We start from the raw sequence: 25472 nt of genomic DNA, 5'->3' as shown, positions 1-25472 counted from the left end.
GCCCGTCGCGCCATGTGATATTGCTGTAGGGTTCTTTACTTTCGTCGCAGTAGCTAAGTATCAACATGTGTGCCCATTCATCTCAACGATAATTACAATGTTTACGATCACGTCCAGTAACGTTCAACGACAACGTTCTACCTGCCTGTTTGAATGATGCATCTCCGGTATAATGACATATGAATCGTTACCTAACTCTGATACAAATTTCGAAAACACAGCTCTGAAACATTCTACCACAGTCTGTTACTATTAATTCTGGTGTACCGAATAAAGAAACAACATTTGTAAAGAGTCGCTTTAACTCATTAGTGCCTTGACCAAGCACAGGACACAGCGAATAATATTTTTTAAGAACCGGCTATATACAAGTCAGAATCGCGGAAGAAGGGTTCCGTACCACCATCCTACTAATATTATAAACGCGAAAGTTTGTGAGAATGCGTGTATGTATACATGTACGTATGAACGTATGTATGCATGTTTGTTACTCTTTCACACAAATACTACTGATCTAATTACGAGATACTGCCTGGAGACAAATAGACAGCGCAGGCTTTGCAATAGGGTCCCGTTTTACCCTTTGGATATAGAACCCTAAAAAGCATCTATTACAATCAGAACATATCGATAACCATTTGATTGAGGTAGAGGACCTAATACATCTGCATGAACTATGTATGTCTAAGAGGCATAAGGTTTATACCAAGAGTGTATTGGTTGTTGTGGAGCACTCGGTACCTTTCTATGCGTTTAACAAATAAGACAATGATTTGTGTATTTCTGCACAAATGACCTTAAGCAAGGGAATCAAAAATTATTTCTAACAATCTCTAAAGTCCATGTTCATCGTGGAAGATTCTAAGAAGACTAAACATTAACTGGATTACGACTAAAATAGTCTGCACGTGACATTCATGTCCTTTACCCTTACGGTACTCCAGGGTAGAGTTAAAATCATTAAATACATCCACTATCCGGCAACACGTAGCAATAGATTTATTTTTCTGTTGCGTGAACTTAAGTGCTTTACAGTCAGTAACCACTTTGAAGAGAATACAGCCTAAATAATGTCTGTAGTGCTGCAAGATCTTAACAGCTGCTAGAGTCTCGAGCTCACACGAATGGTATCAAGACACCGCTCCCTAAATTTGCTTACTAAAATAGCCAACCACTCGCTTGAGTCCGTTTTCATGAACCTGAAGAAGCACCGCACCACACCCAACCGTGCTTGCGTCATGCACACGCGCTGCCACAGCCGCGGTGATTGCAGCGATGGAGTTGCATGTGACACATTGGCAGCCGTCGGCTCGCAAGGCGTACGCTGTTGTTCCTCAACCATCATAGACATCGACAAACGATCTAGAACATGTTAAATTTGTTGAATTAGTAGGTGAATTAGACAAACATATGGTCTGCCATTGAATTATGACAGCCGCATACACATATCGCAACTTCTAAAACAGAACTCGCCATTTCTAGAGCGTAAATCACACCAATGATAACGCAACTCGGGTATTCCAGGGCGGCTCCTGCTTCCACAACCGCTATTGGGCATATTTACAACATTTTTCTTTATAACCAAGCAAGCGAAAGTTTAGGACAATTAGCTTCAATAGCGATGTTGTGCACAAGAATAAGTTTGGAACACTCACCAGATCTCACTGAAGTACACGATACTTACATGTAGCTCAATAACTCACGTAATCCGTATTTATAACAATAAAATACGCTTTTGTAAAATCTCATAACCGAAAATGTCAAAAGAAATGTCAAACTGCCGTATTCAATGGTCAGAGCGGAATAGAAGGCGTATGGTGTATCCCACTTCTGATTTTAGGATAACCAGAAGTGGAAGCAAATAAAAGAAAATACTAAACACATAGAACAGTTTTACTATAAGTCACAATCTTTAGCAAATTAACAAGCTCTTTACACATACAAACTGAATCACTTCAAAAATCAATTACAGACAAATAAATAATGAGAAAAATACAGCGTGACCATTCAAACGGGCAGAGGTACCCCTTAGCTAGTGAATCCTATGGAAAAGAGAGCTCAGAATGAGCTCGCAGCCCTTTTATGGACTCGGTCACGTGACCAACGTCATTTCTTTTACTTCCTCTAATACATATGGCATTTCTTTTTCTTCCTCTAACAATATAATATAATTACATTTGTAAGTGTGTATGTCACTAAACTTCTCTTAAACGACTGGACTGATTTTGATGAATTTTTTTGTGTGTTCAAGGGGATCTGAGAATGGTTTAGATTCAAAATTTTGTCCGCTGGAAAATGTTTTTTTAATTATTTTTTAATTTATTAGACAGGACAACGTCTGTCGGGTCCACTAGTTGCCATATAATATTTGAATCATTTTACAAGAATACACCATAAAAGAAATATTCATCTATCTTTATTCACTTTCAATAAATTAAAATGTTCTAAAACTACACTTACACATAAATAACATTTATATCGCAAAACATGTTACGTCGTATCTCAAAACGAATCGTACACTACCATAAGATCTCTAGAAAACTATTTTAAAAGATGCTGAATAACGAAATACAGTTTACTTGGGCCAAAGGGCGCGGACCTCCATCGTGTCACAAAAATCTTACCTGCGTAGGGTCAAAACGTGCTTGACATTCAACCCTGTAACAGATTTACCCTATAGCTTTTACCCCATACCTTAAACTGTTGGTAATCTATACTAATCTATACTAATATTATAAAGCTGAAGAGTTTGTTTGTTTGTTTGATTGTTTGTTTGTTTGTTTGTTTGAACGCGCTAATCTCAAGAAATACTGGTCCGATTTGAAAAATTCTTTCAGTGTTTGATAGTCGATTTATGGAGAAAGGCTATAGGCTATATATCATTACGCTACGACCAATAGGAGCACAGTAACAACAAAAAATGTTACAAAAACGGGGAAAATTTTGACCCATTCTCTTCAATGTGACGCAAGCGAAGTTGCGCGGGTCTGCTAGTAAATAATAAGTACACTTAAGTTGAATTGAAAAAATCAAAACCGTTATTGATATATTATTATTTTTGTAATGTCCGTTTCACGTTTGATTAGGGAGCAGTGATAGCCAAATGGTCTGAACATTCGCCACTCACGCAAGTGGTCGAGGATTTACACCCAAGGCAGTACGCCAATGACTTCGGTGTTAAGTGTTTTCAATCTATTACGGGAGAACAAATTGTATTATTAAAAGATACATTTGAAAGAACTTTTTCTTAATATTATAAAGTTGATACCTCCCACACAAGTGGTCGCAGGTTCGAACCCGAGGCGACACACCTATTAGAAATAATTATCACATGCTCCAACGGTGAAGGAAAACATCATGAGGAAACCTAGCATGCCTAAAATTTGTTTAATACATTTATTAAGGGCATGCAAAGTCCCCGAACCCAACCCGCATTTGGCCAGCGAGGTGGACTCAAGGCCTAACCCCTCCGTCATTACGGGAGGAGACCCTTGCTCAGCAGTAGGACATTAATGGGTTAAATTTATTATTTATTTATTTATAATGATATAGACAAATTTTGACAGTTATTTCGGGAAGTATATCATAAACAAATAAACAACAACTTCAAAAAATGTAACAACACACCGTTAAGTTAGTCGTACATTTTCCTAACTCAGTGTTGCCTTCCTAAACTTACTTGTTCTTTGCCAAGTTCCAAATGTCCGGCCAAGTTTGAGTAGGGGTGACATAAAAATCAACAGCCAAATAATGAAATGTATTTTGCTGTTTCTTTGTAAGTTGAGAGGGTTTTGATGTTTCGACCGAAGTTCTGCCTATATTCATCGATGAAGGATTGTAAGTCAATAATACCAATTTTGGACGTCCAATTCAGGAAAGGTTCATACTACTACATATACATAGTTAAGTAATTTTAAACTTTAAGAATTCCATTTTTTTCTTTCGATACGAAGACGTATTACATTACTTAGTATTTAATAGACTGTGAATAGCACTAATTTTGAATTCCGCCTAGCGTCGCGTTTACATACGTTTGTATATTTAAGTACATTTTTTAATTTTAAGAATACGATTTATTTATTTTTGTTACGAAGGTTGGTAGTATATAAGCTATACCCACGACCTCACAAAGATGGTAGTGGCGTGACGACTACCTTAACCTCTGCGCCACTGACACCGTTATCGTCGACTTACACATAACACATAAAACGAAAAACCATGATCTAAACCAGCCTTTCTGAAACGTATCCACACATACTAAGTTTGTTCAATAAACCTTAAGCCTCTAATCTGGGCTTTGACTACGTACATTAGTGTGTACAAGCAAATTGCTCATCTTGTAACACCATCGCCTCAAGTAGGCTACAACGCTTGCCACCCAATTTGCGGCTTTCTGAACTTACCTTGAGACAAACGTTGCCTAATACCGTCTTATTATTGAGGTGTTTTCAACATTACTGAGTACATTAACTGTTATGTTAGGATGTGTAAGATTACTGCTCCTTCGTAAGGCGTAATGTAACTCAAAGTATTTTAGTAAAAATTTGAGTAACATTATAGTTGATAGAAATAATAATATATTGTATGCTTAAATTGAATCAAGGGTGGTAAGATCAGCTTTCCCTGTGTTTTCTTTCCATTTTCTATCATTTATTTCAATTTCCGAAATATTTTATGTATTTTGTATGTCGTTGACGATAATATATTATAACAATGGTCCTTATTGTGATAGATAACACAAAATTAATCTATAGAATCTGTAGTATTAGTTATTGATCATTGCGAGAGTAGTGGTGTTGCGGAAGTAAGTGTAAGCAGGATTAAATTTGTTGTAAAAGAAAAAAATATGATAAAAAATATGATAAAATAATATAACTTATTATTTTATAATTTTTCCAAGTAATGCACCAAATTATATTCAATTTGCAACCACTAACTCCAGCACGAATTTTCAATTTTCATATAATTACATTCACATCTAGTGGTTGCCAAATGCTCGCACGTGCCAACTAATATGAAACGAAATAGTGTATATTTGTGCACATCCTGTATACATACAAATGTAGGAAGGTGTCAGAATAATCGTCGCAGTTGACACTTGAATTAATGATAGCATTATGACGTCATTTATATACAGGCTGTTATCGCGTGTCACGTGCCTTCTCCCGTAAATAATTGGTTTCGCGAAAACAGACTATTTAGAAACATATACAAACATTATTTACAATAAATAAATATATTATTATATCTCCACATCAAAGTTACGTTTCAAATTTGATATAATTTAATTGAACGGCACCGAGAACTTAAATTCGTATCAGTTTTTCCCAGTAATATTAGGTATGCTTTAACGTCCTTTTAAACGCGTAAAGTATATACATTGTAAAAATTAGGAAATAAGATGAAAAGTTGAAATTGTTATGAATGGTGTTTTTCTAAGAAAATAATATATTTCGACATGTCACAAATATAAACATTAACAGTATCAATTCCATTATAAATCGTACTCATACTCTCTATCTCTCTCATCGTATGGTTAGTGGTCAACCTAGTGTCAAAGTTGTTCAGGCCGCCCGAAGGCCTTTGACGTGGCTTATCGACTGTTATCTTCATTGACAACAACCGGGACCGACTTTTTACGTGCCCTCCGAAGCACGGAGACTCCCTGTTCAAATACCAGTATGCGGTCAACCATCTATAGATTAACCGCGCCAAGAGTTGCTTAACCCACTGATCGTTTACCGACCAGTGAGCGCAACTGGCTACGGGTCAATGTAATAGGCGATATCATACTTAGTTGTATGATATCGCCTACAAATTGATTAGGTTCAACGAAGAGCATAAACTTAGGATCAAGGAAATCATCCGAACAACCTATCAATCTGCAATCGAAACCACAATTGTACCGTATCTATGTACCAAAGCAAACGTACAAGTAATCCAGTTACGCAGTGTAACCTCAGATCGCTTGGCAGCCACTTTGTGGGTCCGTTAACAGCTCAATACAAACACGAGCTTCTATACTTGTGGCTATATATCGGAGTAATCCTGTTATACTCGTAGAATGGTGGAAGTAATTAATTGCAATATTCAGTCAAATGTTACAATGATGACGTTTGATGTATTATCTAATAAGATAATTGTTATAGATTTGTTTCTGTACGTGACTTCGTCCGAGATTTATCTAAGTAAAAGTATTTTATGCGTTAATTTAAGTTTTAACTTACATGTATTGTGTGACAATCCGTTCAGCAGTTTTGTTTTTTGAGTTTTTTTTTGTTTTATTTCCGTTTTGCCTGAAGAGTAACAAACATACATACATCTTCACAAACATTTATATAGTTTATAGCTCTCACAAATGACTGATCTATAAAAAAGACATCGAACGGCTGGACCAGACAAGCTAAGATTTGGAACAAAGATAGTCAAAGATAAGATATCAGTGTATATTCCAGTACGATCACCAAAAAGGATCGCAGTTTGCCAATTATTCTGCTGTGAATCTAAAACAACAGAGTGTTAACGAAATAGCTGTAGAAAAAAAATGCTTTTCAAGGTGGGTGAAAATTAAGTTCAGCAAAAAAGCAAGTTGAGAAGGGCACAGAAGATGAGTCAAGGACTGACTGTCGACTCATCATATAACTCTGAACAAATTCACACAAATTATATGCAGATATGAATGAAAAATGTTTCAAGCAACACAGTGGCATACATACAAATGTATGAATTTTCGCAATCGACCTAATTCAATCTTCTACTGTATTTTGTATACTGGAAACCTCATCTGACATTTAGCTTGAAAATAAAAAGCTGGAGTATACGTCGGGACGGATTGCACATAACCCGCCAGTCTTTTGGGATTTCCTTCTGCTAGGTTTTAAGATGGCTGCCTGTTGCACCGAACTGAGTGTGCAGTGGAAGCCGTAAAATAAAAGTTCTTCATATTCCTTGCAATTTTGCAATATCACAATGGACTCATAACAGTAATGTAAGTATAATTTATACATGAATTACCTTGTTATAAAGGGTTCACTGGGATGGGAATGCAAAAAGTAGCACTAACTACGAAAGATTTTATAATGTTTCGATATTAAATTAAATGACTTGGTTTGTCTATATTCTGAAAAGTGTTTTATACTGAGAAGCTTTAAAATTAAGGTACTTTGGATAATAATTAAAACAGCTTTTATAGTTTTTTTTTTGTTTATTGAACCTAACACTTAAATCTACAACTTCGATGCTAGCCCTAGTGCACAAAGATTAGCCTATTTAACATACTAGCTGACCCGCGCAACTTCGCTTGAATTTTTCAAATCGGATCAGTAGTTCCTGAGATTAGCGCATTCAAACAAACAAACAATCAAACAAACAAACTCTTCCGCTTTATAATATTAGTATAGATTTACAGACTATGCAGTGCCTTACACTACGGTGTAAGCCACACTCACTGTTATTCGCATGTAAATGGAGGAGTCATATTGAAATTCTAAGGATTCCGGAGACGTAGGTACTTGCTTTTTGTGCGCGTTTGCGGTCCCACATGATCAAGACGACGGTGGGTCTACTAATTTGGAAAACAGAGATAAATATGTTTGTACGTGAAAAATGGTGGCTGTGGAAATATATTCTTTTTTGTTTTAATATGTAGTATATTTTAGGAAGGCTTCAAGCTTAGAGTACGTCTTGTATTATCGCCTAAAGGGCTCCTTCGTTATGGTTTACATTTGCAAGTCTAAACGATTGTTGATGTAATACAATTCATGTAAAAGAACAAATGACATACATGTCTATACGATACTATCGAACAATCAAATTACATTCGTCAAAATTCAATACCTGAAAAAGTCCTATGGTAATTGCTTCGATTTATTAAATGAAAATTAGATTTACTATAAGTGATCTTTTTAAAACATTACTCAAATGCAACATGCACTAAAAAGAAAATCTCTATTTTGACATTGCAATTTATAATGACATAAGCTTCCCATGATTAAACGTTGAAGACTGAAAGCACAAGCTAATAAACTTTTATAAGAAGTGTATTCAACAAAAAAAGGAATTTCTTTTTATCTAATTGACCCATTCCGAAAAAGTCCCATGACCATCAGTGGGACATTAATGGGTTAATATCACCATCAATATTTTAATATTCTCCTAAGAAACGGATGGCCAGTTCCTTTTGTTTGCGCCTAATGCCTTATTTGAATAAGCAGCAAAATGTTTTCATTAGCTCCTTAAAGGCATCATTAAGTATTCTCTTAAATTATTTAATGAATGTAGATGAAGCTGTTTGAGTGCAAAAAATGCTACGTATTTATAATACAAAGGAGATTTTTTAAAGGCTAACATTGTTTAAAAAGTACATTATTTATTACGTTTATGAGGAGACTGCATAATTAGATTTTATAAGACGTGATGAACGCGAAAGAATAAGTCAATGACTTTTTATTTGTTCAGAATTTTATTAAGAGGCTATTGACGTTAATAGTATTTTTTGTGGAAAGGCATAGGCGTGTGCGATATACTAAGTATTCACGGCATGTTTTTCTAATCGATACTTTAACTAAGCTGTCAAAAGATCAGCTCAGACACAATTGTATTTTTGGATTGAGCTTGAAAATGGATTAGTTCACATAAAAATATTTTTAAGTGAGATAATTTTGGGTCATAATTGCGGAAATCTGTCTGTCAGACTCAGTGTTTCAGGAGATTCAAAGTTATAGGAGTTTAAAGTATTATTTATACGCAACTCCAAATGTAATGGTATCGGATAAGCACGCGAACAAAGCCGTGCAGTTTAGCTATTCTATAAGATAGATTTCAACAGCAAAAACTTGGCCACTTTAAAAGGAAAATAGCATGTAAAATTCATGTTTCTAGTTAAAAGAAAGATCGATTCTTCTACTGTAGATGTTAGAAACTTTGAACTAAGAAACATTATTCAAACTTTGGTCAAAATGTCGTGGGAATACCATTTGCGGTCATGTCGTATTCTTTGGATAGGATTTCGATAAAAACGACGCAAAGAGAAAAAAATATATTTGTATAATTTTAGATCCATACAATTTATTCATCCATAACTTTATTCATAGCATCACACGTGTTCTAGCCGAAAGTGTAAGCAGGGGTGAATGAAATACCATTTACAATGCTAGACTCTTGTAATATTGGGCAAACCCTTTGTCATTATAAAAAGCACATCATTGAAATTCAGGCTACTTTTCAATTTAACATTTTATATTCTTATTTAAATTGCAGAAATCCATGTAGCACATTCAACCGGATACCTTGTGATCTGTATGCGTACGCACTATATAGCGACCAGACCACAGAGGCCAGGCAGCTGAGGCCACTGAGGCCACCTTTATTATGTGAAGGTCTGTCTGTTTATGTGTCTTTTATGGCTAAATCAATCGCCTTCTTTTGATGAACATAGATTTCACCAAAGAACCTTTACATAAGGTGTTATTGTGAAATCAGTCTGGTAAAAATGATATTGGCGTCCATCAGATTCAGGTATTTTCGTCGGTTCTTGCATTACTTCCTGAGCCTTTGTTTGTGGTTCCAGCAATTTCACCGGTTTTTCTATTGCTGCCGGTTCCTGTATTTCTATCGGTTTTTCTATTGCTATCAGTGCTTGTATATCGTTTGTGTCTTCCACTGCTGTCAGTTTTTCCGCTGAAGGTTTTTGAATTTCTACCGGTTCTACGGTTGTTGTCGGTTTTTGTATTGCTGTTGGTTCTTGTATTTCTACCGGTTCTGCGGTTGCTGACGGTTTTTGTATTTTTTCTGCTTCTTCCATTTCTGCGGGCTCTTCCGCTAGAGGTTCTTGCATTTCTGTCGGTTCTAAGGATGTTGTTGGTTCTTGTATGTCTTCGAATTCTTCCAATAGTGTTGGTTCTTCTGTTGTGGTTGAATCTTGTATTTCATCTAGATCTTGTATTTCTACCGGTTCCAGGGTTTTTGCCGTTTCTTGTTCATTGGTCGGTTCTCCCATTGCAGTAGAATCTTCTGCTACGTCTTGAATTTCTGCCGGTTCGACTGTCGCTAGCGGGTCTTTTGTTTCTTCCAGTTCTAAGGTCGTTTGCGTTTCTTGTGTTTGAGACAGTTCTACGGTCATCGCTTCTTTTGCAGTTGTCGTCCATCGCGGGGTAATATAACTAATTGTTCTATGTTCTCCTTGCATCATTATCGAAGAGTTACGATTCTTAATAGAGTTTTTATAAGCAACTAATTTCTTCACTTCCGCATATTGTAGTTCTCTTCCGTAAGCGCTTACTCTGTACACTACTTCTGTGTCAAAATCTATTTGCACTAGAAAGTGAATTCTGACGTAGGAATCAGATGTACATGAAGGGACTTCTGCTTTGCACCATCGTTTAATTCTTAGCTCTGTTGTGTTGTAGGAGATGTCGTCCGTCGGAAATACTCGTAAGACTACACAGGAATATTCTATCTTTGCATATAGTGTGAGCTGAAAAACATAGAGTTAGTTAGTGAGCAGAGCTATAGTTTAAATTAAAAAACACTAGGTACTACTCGTTGCGGCGGAGTTTAAATTGCGTAAGTTTAAATGTTTTAAGATCCTCTACTTACTTTTATGAGTAAATTTTATAAAAAATCTATCCAAGATAGGCTTGGGTCTTATGGTCTTATGGTCTTACTTCTCTTTCTAGTAAAACAGAGAGGGAAAGAGAGAGCAATATGTTTAACAGATGTATATAACTTACGTTGTATTCCTTCGTGTATTGTGTGGAAGAAGACTTTGGAGGCTCTACTTCGGTACGATCACTGAATATCTCTGCTTGGACTTCTTCAGGGTCGCAATCCCCATATCTTTGAATATTTAATGATGCTGAAAGAAAATAAATTTTATTTACTAAACCAATATACAGATTTTTCAAATTTTATCGCGGTTTATATAAGTGACAGTAATAAATTTATAAATAAACTAAATACAACTCGGTGAATTGGAAAAAGTATGTTTAATTTAATCACTTACATTTTATAAAAAACAACTAAATTATTTGTACAAGTCTCATATAAGTGCGACACATAATTACTAAAATCATAATTCTCACATCGTCTCACAACAAGATGCGATGAACTCAATCTGGTGACAGAAACCTTGCCAATGCTGTCCATGGTCTGCCTCACCCACTTGTCGTAAGGATCGTATTCCAGAAATCTAGCTGGAGACCCGCAGCCTGGACCGTAGACACCAACACCTAGCTAAAGAGATTACGACGCATAATAAGTAAAGGAGTGTAGTGATAGCATGAAAATGTGATTTAAAATGGCAGCTGTAGCGCGATTCTCTACAGTCGGTGCCACGTAATAAATAACAAAAGAAAAAAGGGCATATAATACTATTTCATTGAAGATGGCTGGCCCAAACTCAGCCGATGACATTTAACGCCCACTGAAATATGAGAAGGAATAAACAATTACATGCCTCTACTACTTTTTTCTACTTTAAAACTGGTGTAAGCTGTAAATAAATAAATTGCCGATCTATAATTGTCAGGGAAGAATAATGTAACTCAAAGGCACAAAAATAACGACAAGGATATCTTACTAAGCTCCATGTGCCGTATTGTTTAGTGACCAGCATGGTCCCACTCTCCCATATGCAGTGGCTTTTCTGGACACTTCTAGCGCAGGACGAGTGCTTCGGCCACAGGCTTAAGACGTCCAACTAAAACGATAACCTTCTCGTTTATATTTTTCTATAAATTTTTGACTCAGGCCTATTATTGTTTGTCCAAGAGATTCCAGAATTTAGGCGAATATAAAACTTAAAGGGAATTAACAGATCCCCTTTAAGTTTACAGAATCTTGTATTTAAAAGCTTATTATTACTACACTATTGTGATTGCAACAATGTTTAAAATTCATTAACATTTTATCTATACAATCCACTTATTAACTCACATCGTTTTTCTTGTAAAAATATTTGCAATCATTTAAGGTCATAAACTTCATTTTGTGTATTTTAATCATTGGTTTTTCGTATTCTGAAAATATGAACAGAAATTAGATGATCATATACGTACTTATATTTATGCTCAGCAATGGAAAATAATATCTACGTATATGATATTCAACAAAGTAACAAACATTATTTTACCATACGTCATAGTCATGGCGAAAATATCCGGTGCTTCAAATTCTGGCGGAGGTGAACAAATAGGCATATATGCTGAAATAAAATAATATAATGTAAAACAGAAAGATACAATCGCTTAAAATACTAACATTTAATAACATGTTTACTCAACGCCATTCAATCAATTCTTGTCTTGTGGAAAATGTATTTACATGTTCCTATAACATACTCGTAATATACTAACTTAAGAGACTCTTACCTTGCATCGGAGATGTCTGAATTTGCACTATGGCCAGAGCACTAAGGTATTTCTCTCCAAATTCTGGATGAAAGATATATTCCTTAACTCGAAGGTACGGCCCACCGCAGTCGAGACCCAGTACTACACGGGATCTCAATCTGAAATGTATGGACTCTTTTAGACAAGAGATATTGACTTACGATGTTTTGGGCAGTAAGAAGTCATAATATAATAGACTGCCTCCGTGGCGCAGTGGTTTAGGTCGCCACGCCGATACCACTGCAACGGGAGGTTGTGGGTTCGATTCCCACACGGGACAATTATTTGTGCGATCCACAAATAATTGTTTCGGGTCTGGTTGTGCTTTGTGTCCGTTGTTTGTATGTTTGTAAAAGTCCCCGCGACACAAGAGCAATTCTTAGTGCGGGAGTTGTATTTAAAAAAAAAAAAAAAAAAGAAAAGAATATGTAAATCCACGAGTCATTTTACCATGTGATTTTTACTTTTCATTCAATAGATGATGCTAAAAGTGGTTATATTTTTCCTCTCTAACGATGAATTACTTTTCATTTACCGTGGTAAAACTCTAGTTTTTGGGTTATCGTTAATAGATGACTATTATTGTAATAAGTGCTTGTGGGAGTTACGATGTTTTACAATAATTTCCGGGCATGATCTTTGAATATTGAATATTTGTACCTGAAGTCTAATTTTGGTATTTTTTCAACTTCCAAAGCCATTGCTAGTACTAGGTTTGCAGCAATCAGAACCACAGTTGTTGTTTTAGGCTCTTCTTCATGTGCGTCGTTTCCTGAAAGCGAGAGTAACACTGAGAATATGAAAATTACAACTGAAATAGAAACTTTGATAGGGTAAAAATTGGTTAGTTATACTTATAGACTTCCCATTAATTAATTTTTAATAATATTTGTTGTATCAATAAAAATTAAACAAAATATTTTTTACTATAACTGTATTGTTTAATCTTAACACTTCGACTGCGGAGTCAAAAGCGACGGCAGTTTCTTTGCCATTTTATAAATAAATAGTTTACCATAAGGATAAATAAGAAATCCCATCCATGGATATGTGTCTATTCGTGCATTTCCTGCTTGAATTACTGAAGAATTCGACCTGTCGCGTCCACACCATTGACCCGTAGTTTGTCTACCTATAATGCATAAACGTTGTAATTATGTACGTGATCTCAGTAAAAAAGGTTTGCCCTTACAGAATTATGATTATTTTCTCGAGTTTGTTTAATGTGTGCTTAATAGAAAATTTTAATGTTATGATATTAAAGTTAAGTGTTATTTTGGCAAAGATAGTTTCTGTGGCAAAATTCAAGTGCTTTTCTTTTACAATCAACTTCGATCAATCAAATAAATCTTTACCTTTTTAATTTATCTTAGGAATGTTCCTAAATATTTTTTTATATTTTGTAAATAAAATAGTGTTAATATAAAACAAAAACATACTTACATACGCAAATCAATATAAAAATAACAATAGAAATTGTCATTTCTACAAAATCACCCACGTTTTATAACTGACACTTTTTGTATCACTTTGCAAGCGCTACATCATTTTGTATAGCTATTAGTAAAGGTGGCAACTGACTGACCGCATTCAATAGTGAAAGAAGAATAAGAAGTAATAAACAAATCTTGAACAATATATTATTATTGTTATTGTGTTTAGTAAACTCTGTTTCTAGTCCCTTTGTTTATTTTGTTATGAGTATTCATTGTTCGTATTGTTGTATGGCTGAAAATAGTAGATAGGTGAGAGTTTAAATCAGCAGTGCAAGGGTTGAATTGGGGCGGATATCTCAGGTGGGTTATGAAAGTAATTAGTTAGCTAATAGTGTTAATGTATTGCAATTTTAAAAGTTATTGGCCCTATATTAACCAGTAACTTGTAACTATACGAAAAGGGTCACTCATTTGAAACTTTCGTATGAATTTGAAATTGTAGCAATTATTTTCTACGAAAACTATAACATAATTAAAAACGTTTTTTGTAACTTTGATAATATTTAAACAAAAATGAAACTTATTATTTGCATTCCACTCAACATTGTTTTTTTGTGTTAGCTATTATTTTGTATGTTTTTAAGATTAAGAACGTCTACATTTCACAACTATGCGTAAAAGCGATTAAACATCATACTTACGACTATACATATATTTAATATCCTGAAATTTCTACACAATATAGAGTTCAACCCATATTCAAGCCCAAAAAATTGCGAGAAAATATATTCAAGATTACTTTGTAATATGTACCGAAATCAACCATTCTTTTCCGTTTCTCTCACAGAACCTATAATGCCATTACATTTGTCGAGAGCGTGTAATTGAACTCACACAAACAAAAATAATGGAGTCAGCGAATATCTTCACTAGTACTAACAAACATTCTGGCCGCTCTCGATGTTCCCTACAATACGAATTCCACTCTCGCATTCCTCCTTTTCTATTAAGACCTCTCACTCGTTATCTGAAAGGGTGTAGTTTATTATACTCGGTGAGGATACTGATGGACATATTTGTGAACGTTTTGACCTTTTCGACTTGATTTAGGTGATATCTAAAGTTTAATATGGGGTTGAACATTTTAAGCTGTATTTTCTGTTGTAATTTTTTGTTTTAAACTATTTTTTTTTCTTAATTAATTCTTTGAATAGGTTGTGATTTGATTTTGATTTGAATGTGATTTTGATTACCACCCGTAATCAGTAAACGATGTTGAACAACTTTATTTTAAAGATTAATTGTTGCACAAATATACATACGTTTATGTTGAAAATAACCCGGATTAAATCTAACTTTATAATAATATGTCCAAAACTAATTCCAAAATCGTCTATTTTCATTTACCCCTATATAACTTTTCATCATCCTATTTCTTTTGGGCCAGCCCCATTTCCAACCCCTTGGGTCTAATGATGTCGTCTCCCCATTAGGTTGAGGCATCCCCTCAGACCTTTTCCCTTTCCCAAAACAACGTAATTAAACACAAAGAATCAGTTACGGATGCTCTTTAAAACGTTTCAATGCTGTTGAATTGCATTGTGGGATGGGTGACCGGACTGACAAATGGTTAGGATATGGAACGAAGGTTTTACCTCTAAGGTATGCAGCCCTATAGATTACCGGAACTGAATGACGATAAATTCTTATGAGAAGCGATTTTACTCCGACAAAATCCTGTGTGGTGGAATATGGGTATTCTTTAAACATTTTTCTTCACCTTTTGGTATACATGCATGATGTTGAAAAATAAAAAAAATTATACAAAACTGGAAAAATTACTCACTATTTATGCTAGATTCAAGCTCTACCCCAAATTCCACTACAGAGACACGAAAATCCATACCCGAAAAAAAATGGATCGTGAACCGAACCTGAGACTGAGCGTTTGCTTCCACTACCGCCTTGTCTTTTCAAGACAAACAAACTGTCAGAACATAAAGGCTAATGTTATTCACATTGGACATGCAAGAGAAACCTTCAAGTTTGTAAGCCACGTCTATTCGTGTTCAACAGACCATTCCTTGCAGCCGTCTGGCCGCAACCTTATACGACTGGGTATGTATGTTTGTTAGTTTGTACTAGTTAGACTTCCTTATGCTTGTTGAGAATTATGTACTAAGTTTATGTGTAAGAATTTGTTTATGTTACTACTAAAATATAACCATGTAGTACTCGTAACAGGCGGTCCTGTGTGATAAGATGTATTGATGTGAATGAAGCAAAGGAGGTTTGTATGGATCGTTCCTATTGGTGTTCTCTGGTCTCTGCCTACCCCTACGAAAGGAATTTCTGAAAAAAAAATGTGTGTAGGTACGCGTTTTTCTTGTCATTATTCCACGCTAAGTGTGGTGTTTAGCATGTTTTCTTACTCAGAAACATGCTTTCAAGGGCTTTGGCTCATGTTTTTACAACCCACCGCCTGCCCGACGCCAAACCTTCTGGGAACTCACATTTCTTTACTAAAATCACTTATTAAAATTTTCCATTTTATATTTTTCCATTGAAATCGTCGTTAAATGACGTCTTTAACATAGACTTAAACATAGTATTTTTTTTTTGAGAAGAGTTCGTTCTTATCTTATTAGCATTTCAGTCATGAGTCTCTACTTTCATAAACTCCCAAGAATAATCGTATTTGATTATAATAGTATTTCTTAAAATTGTTCTGTCAAATAATTGTTATATAACGGTAATAATAATATTTCAACATAACTCTCCCACTTGGAACTAAGAACGTCCTAAAAATAATGTTAGTGTTACAAAACATACGATTGAAGTTATACAATTCAGAGGAATTATGTGTCAGGTACACGTTATATATTGAGACGCAAACTCTACTTGTCTACATTTTAAAGTGATCTTATGGCGTCCATGAGTTTTGTTAAACGAGGATATTGTTATCATCTAAAACTCGGAGAATGTTCGAACTCCGCTATTCCTGCTTAGTCACGCTAAGCATCAGTTTCTCAGGTTAGCATGCTTGTTGGTGTTGGTCCATGGATGGGTGGCCATTATATGCATCGAGTTCCTGAGTGTCTAGAAGGTACGTTAAGCTGTGGTCCCCGGCTGCCTCTGTTGAGCGGTCGATAGTGTATGCAGCCACGAAGTACTGGGTTCGATTCTCAGATTGCATTAACTCCTATTGGGGTCTTTTTCTAATTCAAATAAGATTTTTTCAAAAGAAAGTCTGTTGTTTTGTAACGTGTCCGTTAAATGTCTTGTCCAAATTGGGACTAAATTGTTGGTGTCGAAACTCTGCCTAAACCTTTGGGTATAACAGGCGTGATATTATTATGTATGTTTTTTTATGTTATAATACTTTGCGGCACATTTAATTGTTCATTTTACGCTCATTATATTTTTGTAAAATAAACAATATTTGTATGATTGGTTAATTAACAAACAAAACGGTAACTAATTAATGAGGCTTATTTTCACATTAACTGTACCAAAATATAATATTATAGTTAGCAATTAACTAATTACAGCATTATAATTGTGTATTGATATTATAGTATACTACTAATACGTGCTAATGACGTAAATAGGTCGTATATGGGCTATAGTTAAACAAACTTTGACCCTTTGGTATTGGTTTTACAAACATAGATTACATAATATATATCGCACCCCTAGATAAAAACGCCACTATACCAAAAAAACATTTTTCTCAGAAACGAATAAAACCTGATTTTGTATATCTTAGAAAATCAGTTTTTTTATATCTTTTAAACAATGACAAATTTCAATGAAGTTCCGTCTCTTTCGATAGAATGCAACAATGCCTTCACAGATATTGTTATTCCTAATAATCATAGCAACAGTTTTTCACTATTTTGAACAGGCGAAATTGATCGAACAAAACAAAAGAGATACTATTCAAAACCGCGCAGTAACTCGATAGGCTTAACTTTTACAAGCCTCTGGGGTAAAACGATTTACTAAAATACACGACAAAAAATGTTTTTGTTTGGTTCCCTTTTGTTAACGTTTTCCATTTCATCGAATGTATTGACGGAAAAGCCTAAGTTAATTTGGAACGTTTAAGCTGAGTTGGAAATAGAATAAGGGTGTTTTACTGTTTTGACTTTTTTACTGACCGGTGAGCCCAACTGCCTGATTGCCGCATAAGTGGAAGTTAAGATATGGGCTCCTTTCAAAATATTCGAAAGCATATAAGAAAAAATCGAATCGAACCGATCGACAGTCGCATACATTTTCGCTCAGTCCACAGAGGGAGTTAAAATTTCAACTATAATAAACCGAAGTTGTTATGATAGTAATACTGTTTTAGTTTTTATAACTGTTATTTATCACGGCTACCCTATTACGATAAAGTCAAAAATATGAACTGAAAAAAATCTTCATGAAACAAAAAGAAATTCATACATAAATTGTAAGAAATTCATCACGTCAAAACTACAACGAAAACAAGCGCAATTTACTTTCTTACTTCACAAAAAAATGTATTATTTGAGTAAAATAAAACAGAGAATATCACATTTTTATTTGCTTTTACGATAGACACATTTATGCCATATAAAAATACAGGCACGAGCTCAAAATGCTAAATGAGCATTGTAAGATAAATATGAAACGTGGGTACGAAATGTTGCATACATTAAAATGGAGCATCATTATACTTTTTCTTTTTTAGCGCGGGTTCTAGAGAAATGATAAAAACGTTGATATTTCAAGTTCTCGTAAATCGGATTTAAAATAATGCAATTTTACTGACTGCATGAAAGGTTTTAATTCAATTGTAGATTAAACTCAGATTTATAAAAATGCATTGTCTCTTTCTCGAATCAGCTAAAACATGTACTCAAGTAGTGTGGAATTCGTGTCTATTATTCGGTGTTAGGCTTGCCTCTTATTATGGCTAGAGCAATACAATAAAATATGATGATATGTGTACATCTAATGCTCAAAGGAGTTTTTAGTTTTTGCCTGGAGACATCTCATTTAGATTAACAGAAGCTTAGCGCAATTCTCTACCATTATCGACTACCGTCAACCGGCTAGCTATTGGGAAATTTTGTATTTAAATCTGATCAGCGCCTCTAGTGGGCACCGTAGGTACTATTTTTCCGTGTACTGTACTGTATTGAATCGCGCTACAGATTTTTTTAATCATTTACTACTACTGATTTTTTTTTATCCCGAATGAAAGCAAGATCACCCTACCGTACATGGGGTGAAACAGGTTGCGTGGTCGCATTCATTACACGGGGAAACAAAGTTAGAACCGCGAACAGAAAACTTGCCTCAACGTGTACTGTACTTTAATTAATTAGATGAGCTCTATTTTCATGTATATTAGTCTTACAAGTAACAGTCATGTCGATTAATAAGATTTAAGTTCACAAATTCACAAACTTTATTATGTTTACTTTTTTGATTAGTGGTAGACTCAGGGTCTAACCCTTTCGAGAGAGAACCTTTGCTCAGCAGTAGGACAGGCCGAAAACTGCTTAGAAAAAATCCCTTCCTCTATAATAATATCACTCTATTAACTTTCATATAAGTATTTATAGTACAGAATAAATAAATAGTTTATTACGAATAAGGGTATTTTTTTTCGATTATTGTGTTTTGTCAAAAATCAAAGCATTTTTATTATTTGTCTTTGTTAATAGCAATGACTTTCGTAAAAGCAAGTGAAAATGAATATTGATATGTCGTATACATAAACACGTTTATTTGCTGACTTAATTCAGTCTTTTACGACAGAATACTTAGTGCTCTCACTCCGAATGAGAACGACTGGACTAAGTATGTTTTGTAGAATAGAATTCGTTTTCCTTAAATCAATAACGCGTGTCTCAGACATACCTACTAGTTTTACAAAAAAATTCTACACATACGGATATGTAGGGGCGAATTCCTTTCATTATCTAATGTCGACAATCGATTACTTGCCAATCATTATGTGTAAAAAAACTTATCAGTAATCCTAAAATGTGCCGCAGGAACAATTTTTTCAACAAGATTTTAAATATCTATTTCTTGATATTCGACGTGTTATGGCACTAGGGTACAGCGTGAATTTTTGTGTTGAAAAATGTAGCCTCTATTATTTTCGGGATGCGAAGTACTGCCAAATTTTATTTTAATTGGTTCATACGATTAGCCGCGAAAGCGTAACAGACTAAGATAAATCCGCGTTTATAATATTACCATGAGGTAAAGAAATATAATGTCTGTTTTGAAGTACGCACGCGTTTTAATATAATTTAACAAGCTTTTGTAATGTTCACAGTAATTATCATCACGTCAAATTGTTTCGAGTTCTTTGATGAAATTAACCCGAAAATCTTACTTAAAGTAATCATGTTGTAACTTTTGCAGACTTATGACTTTATTACCTTTTCGCTAATTCACTCCCAACTTTGTGTACGTGAGCTGAGATATAAAGCAGCTAAATTGTAGATGTTATACATTAAGCAACACGCGCATCTTTTTGAGGTACTAATCACGTTGGCCGGGTTATAACGAGCGGAATTTCGTTCGTGTTCCGAAAATTAGGTGCAGGAAAATTTTATGCATATTTTTGGACGTGTTTGCTACCCGTGGTGTGGTAAATTGTATAACTGCTAGAGAGACGACTTTTTTAATATGTATTTTTTTCTTACACATTTTTATACTCTTAATTATATTCTTCTGGATTAAATGTTAATTGATGTACATTGTACCTGTTTTACTTTTGTTTACGAGCTGTAAACACTCATACTCTGTGTTTTTTTATGAAGTCGATAGTCACTTTTGTCTTTCCTCGCTGTACCTATGGATTTCCACTTATGTTTACCGAAACAATAACACATAATTTGTTCTTTGCATAGGCGTGAAATAACAAAAATGCAATAAAAATTTAAAGGGCGCCTGTCAATACCCGTAAGATAAAAAAGTATATCACACCACCAAATCTCGTGTGATTTAGAAAAAGATAGAAAGATAGACAAAATGTATCTCGAATTTAAGAATTACTATGGACATCACGTTAAATCTTTGTGTTGTAGCCGCAGGCATTGGCTGGTTCAGTAAACGCCACGTGTACAGTGCAGCGGGGCATTGATTCGTAAATTTACAGAGCTTGCATCGTTTGGGGAACGATCCCGCTGTGAAACCGAATACCGTGGTTCTAAACTGCTATTTACATATTTATTCCTAACTTCACGGTAGTTCTGCTTACAAACATGAACGGAATTTACGTTCTCCTATACGGGAAGCAATTTAGACTGTATAATAAATATTATCCAGTGCAGTAAGAAATGCAAAGCGTAGAATGTCGAAAAGCGTTCAAGACACATAACACATACAGTACATAACAACTAGATTACATAGATTTGTCCCACCCGGGACAAATCTTTGTGTGATGAGCACGACTTTTGTTCTGAGCCTGGATGTCAATGTATCTATATAAGTATGTATTTAGAAATATATAAGTATGTTTATCAGTTATTTGGTTACCATAGTACAAGCTCTGCTTAGTTTGGAATCAAATGACCGTGTGTGAGTTGTCCAATGATATTTATTTATTTTATTTATTTACATATATCTTGTCCACCATAGGGGTAGGCAGAGAATGATACTTGTATGATCCTTACAAACTTCTTTTGCTGCATTCATATCCACACATCTTAATAAAATTGCGTTTAGAAATAATTGTAGTCACACCGGACTATACCGATGTTCCGTCTTAACTCAGCGTACAGTAAACCTACCTACATACCTATTTATATATATTACTATCTTATTGTGCTGCATATGTACATAGCATCTAGTATTGAGTCCTTTTGCAAGCACTTATGACACACAAAAACATTATCAATGCTAAAGTCATCTTACAAAGATGGTATCACCAACTTTAATATCTAAAACGCTGTTTCATCGTGACCATTGTTTATACGCAGTAATGATGCTTCATCTTAACGATCTATTTGACAGTAGTTAAAGGGTTAATCGCTCGTTACGTAAACGAATACTTTTGGCAATTCATGTTTAATTACATACAATACATCGCCTACTGTACTCGAAGTTGTAGGTATCAGAGTTGTATGAAGTACCCGCTTCACCGTTTACAATGCTTACAAAGTTACAAAACGTTACGTTTACAAAGGCTAGCCCCCTATTACTAATAGGGGGCTAGCCTATAACGGGCACGTTACCAAACTCCGGACTACTATTAAAAATAATCCAATAAAATAATAATCTAATGTCCAACTTGGAATGTTGGACATTAGACTCGGGACCTCGGGCTCAGCAGTTGTATGCGCTACCAGCCACGCCACAAACGCAGTCAGAAAAAACAATGAATATAATAAAAAAAAAATGGTCAAAACCAATTCAAAACACAAATTCGATAAAATCAGCGTTGTTATGCGGTAATTTTTAATCAATTTATCAATCTACGCTAGAACTATGACAGTACTGGGTCAATAACATTATTATAAATAAATAAAAATCATCATGATGTCAGTCATTAATAAAATTACTTATCATCATGCGTACAAAGATAATATTTATGATCAATCACGATGATAAATCAGACTATTGTTGTTATAAGTACCAAATACTGACATGATATATAATTATGACATAATTATAGAAAAATATGATTGTTCTCACTCATAAAATTGGTCGATAGCTAGCAAACTGTCCAAAGTCCATAGTGTCCCAAAATCGCAGTATAGGTGCTAGCAACTGAAAAAGTCCTTTTTCGTTCTCAACCAATTGATAATGTACACGTTACACAAAGTCGTGTATAACCATACAAAAATGCCAAAGAAAGCGACGTTTTTTCGACTATGCTTATTACTACGACTATGAAACTTAGGAGAGTTATAGCGTATATACTAGAACAACACACAAGCTACAGAAACACTATATTCTGCTTGAAGGTTTTTCACTAACAATATACAAACCTTATATCTTAAGTTGTCTAAGGTCCATGCAGACAGAGCCGCAGGCAAGCTAGTTCTAAATATTACAATCAATTTGTATGACTTGTAGCGAATCACTCGATCGTTAGAAGTCTAATCGAGCCCTATGAATACTTTAAAGAACTTTACACTTCATATAAATAAATAATAGTCATGATGACGATATGAATATTTTTTACTCATCGATATGATTGGATAAGACTACTGTCTGGCATACCATTTAAGATAACACAATATTATTATACTTGGCATTATCACTATATCGTACAAAGTCGCTTCCCGCGTCTGTTCCTTTGTCTGTATGTATGTATGCTTAGTTTTTCAAAACTACAGAACGGATTTTGATGCAATTTTTTTTAATAGACAAAGTAATTGAAGAAAATCGTTTAAATATGGTTTGTGACTTAGGCATTTTCATACAATCTTTTTTTCTCTATTTTATCTCTTTGGATGTAGAATTGATCAAAATCCTTACTTAGCGAATGCCTACGTCATAACATGCATGCCAAATTTTAGCCCGATCCTTCCAGTGGTTTGGGCTGTGCGATAATAGATCACTTATGTTAGTCAGTCACCTTTGAATTTTATATATTACTAGCGGACCCGACAGCCGTTTTCCTGTCTAAACGTCTTTGATTTGTAAAAAATAATTAAAGAAACATTGTCCAGCGGACAAAATTGTGAATCTAAACCATTCTCAGATCCCCTTGAACACATACAAAAAATTTCATCAAAATCGGTCCAGTCGTTTAAGAGAAGTTCAGTGACATACACACTTACAGAAGAATTATATATGTAAAGATGATTTAGATTAAACTCATTAGTCATAGGTATATTTGTCCACCGTAGCCGACTATCAGCTAAGAAGACATTATACTTAGATAAAAATACAAGCGATAATATTATAATTAACTATCTAATGATAGTACAGAATCGATAACAGTATGTTTCGAACACGACATCTTTTGTGGGTGAAAGCTGATAAGCTGATAAAAATGCATAGTCATTGTTCTACAATAATATATTATATGTTTAATTGTTATCATTGGGAACACCGCTGCCTCTGTGGTCCAAGGTGGTCTATCCAAATGCAGGGTACAAGGTTCGATTCTTGGATCTGAGCACTATTCTGTTTTTTAAATGTCTAAACTAGCAGTCTAGAGAGGTCAATGGTTGCGTGATCTATAATTAAACATAAATTAAATTTGAAAAATATAGCCTATTTTTCTATTCAACTATTTTCTGGAGCCAACCTTCGTTGAAATTGATTCAGTAGTTTGGGAGATAAAGCGTAACATTCGTACAAAGTCATGTATTTATATTTTATAGTAATGTTGGAAGCGCAAAATGTTGTCTATTGATAAATAATGATATATAATTGTTTTAAGGATATTTTTGAAGAAACTTTAATATAACTACGACTAACAATCAGTCTCTTGCATGCCTATATACAATATGATATAACTGTTATTCTTGTATACAATCTCCACATATTTGTAACTTAGGATATTATTAGCACCGATGAACAGCTACCTTCTGAGATACAGTCTCCACTAGTTCAGAGGGTACGGAACACTACTATAAGACATAACCTATAGTTATAATTGTTTAATTTGTTTAACAGAAGTGAGTTAGTTATAAGGTAAATAGCATATATAAGTATATTGTGTAAATATAGAGTAAGGTTTTCTCCCTCCTTTATATTAGGTTTATTTTCCGAAATAAAAGAATTTGAATTTGAATTTGAATAATTATCTATATAGTGAATACTTAAATAGGTACTAAAACAAACCCACCATCTATACAGTTGCTCATTACTACTATTATTTAGTCGCAATATTCAATGAATAACAAATAATATCATACTACTAACATTTCATAACATGAGCGTAATATCATCACATAAATAATGTAAACATCTGCAATATAAAGTTTTCATAATGTAACAATTTTTATTTTACGGCGAAAACTTTCAAAGTTTTATTATTAAAGAATTGTAAAAGAAAATTGAGAGGCGAAAGACACTGAAATTTTAATAAAACTAAAATGTAACTGGCTTTTTGTTTTATTATAAGGCCTTTTGTAATTTTAGTTGCAGATTTCAAAAGAGAATAATTTAGGATTTTTCTGTCTGACCTTTTTAAAACGTATGTTGTTGTAGGTTTCTCTTTTGTAAAAGGGCTGTGTGGTCATTTCTATTATGATTTATTTATTAAGCTATTTTTTTTTTCGTATCATATAGAATGAATGGAATGAATAACTTCATAAGTAACTAAGTATAGACTTTCCTGATAATTTTCAAAATGATGGGTACCATAAATTAAGGTTATCATTATTGGTACATGTCACATGTGCCATCATGATTTTCACGACAAATTAAGAATTTATTTATTATTTTGTCGTGTGCTTAAGTTTGAAAGAAAATTTGAAATGGAATCGGTACAACATTATTTTTTGGTACCAAGTACGTAATATACGTGTACATCTTTTATTTGCATTTTCTTCCAAATGGTATTCATGAAACAAATAATACCTGTATTTTCAGAACTAAAATCTCAAAGGAAATGGTGATCTCACTAAGGAGTTGTGACGTCCTTTCTAACACAAAACAGATTGTGATCACTGAATATTTTACTATACAC

At 34.3% G+C, this 25472-nt stretch overlaps 1 protein-coding gene across 1 annotated transcript; it reads right to left on the bottom strand.

Annotated features, from left to right (window-relative positions):
• Window positions 1–9439: 9439 nt before the first annotated feature.
• LOC142982370 (uncharacterized) lies at window positions 9440–13958 on the bottom strand. Its single transcript, XM_076128830.1, has 10 exons — window positions 13833–13958; window positions 13405–13521; window positions 13050–13161; window positions 12369–12508; window positions 12131–12202; window positions 11935–12017; window positions 11579–11698; window positions 11082–11232; window positions 10731–10855; window positions 9440–10474 (listed from the first exon to the last, which is right to left on the bottom strand). Exons 1-10 carry the CDS (start codon window positions 13870–13872, stop codon window positions 9440–9442), a joined length of 1995 nt encoding a protein of 664 aa, XP_075984945.1. The 5' UTR covers window positions 13873–13958.
• Between the last annotated feature and the right edge of the window lie 11514 nt (window positions 13959–25472).

Source organism: Anticarsia gemmatalis, chromosome 21 (genome assembly GCF_050436995.1).
Source record: "Anticarsia gemmatalis isolate Benzon Research Colony breed Stoneville strain chromosome 21, ilAntGemm2 primary, whole genome shotgun sequence".
NCBI lineage: Eukaryota > Metazoa > Arthropoda > Insecta > Lepidoptera > Erebidae > Anticarsia > Anticarsia gemmatalis.
This window is presented reverse-complemented; position numbering and strand designations above follow the sequence as displayed.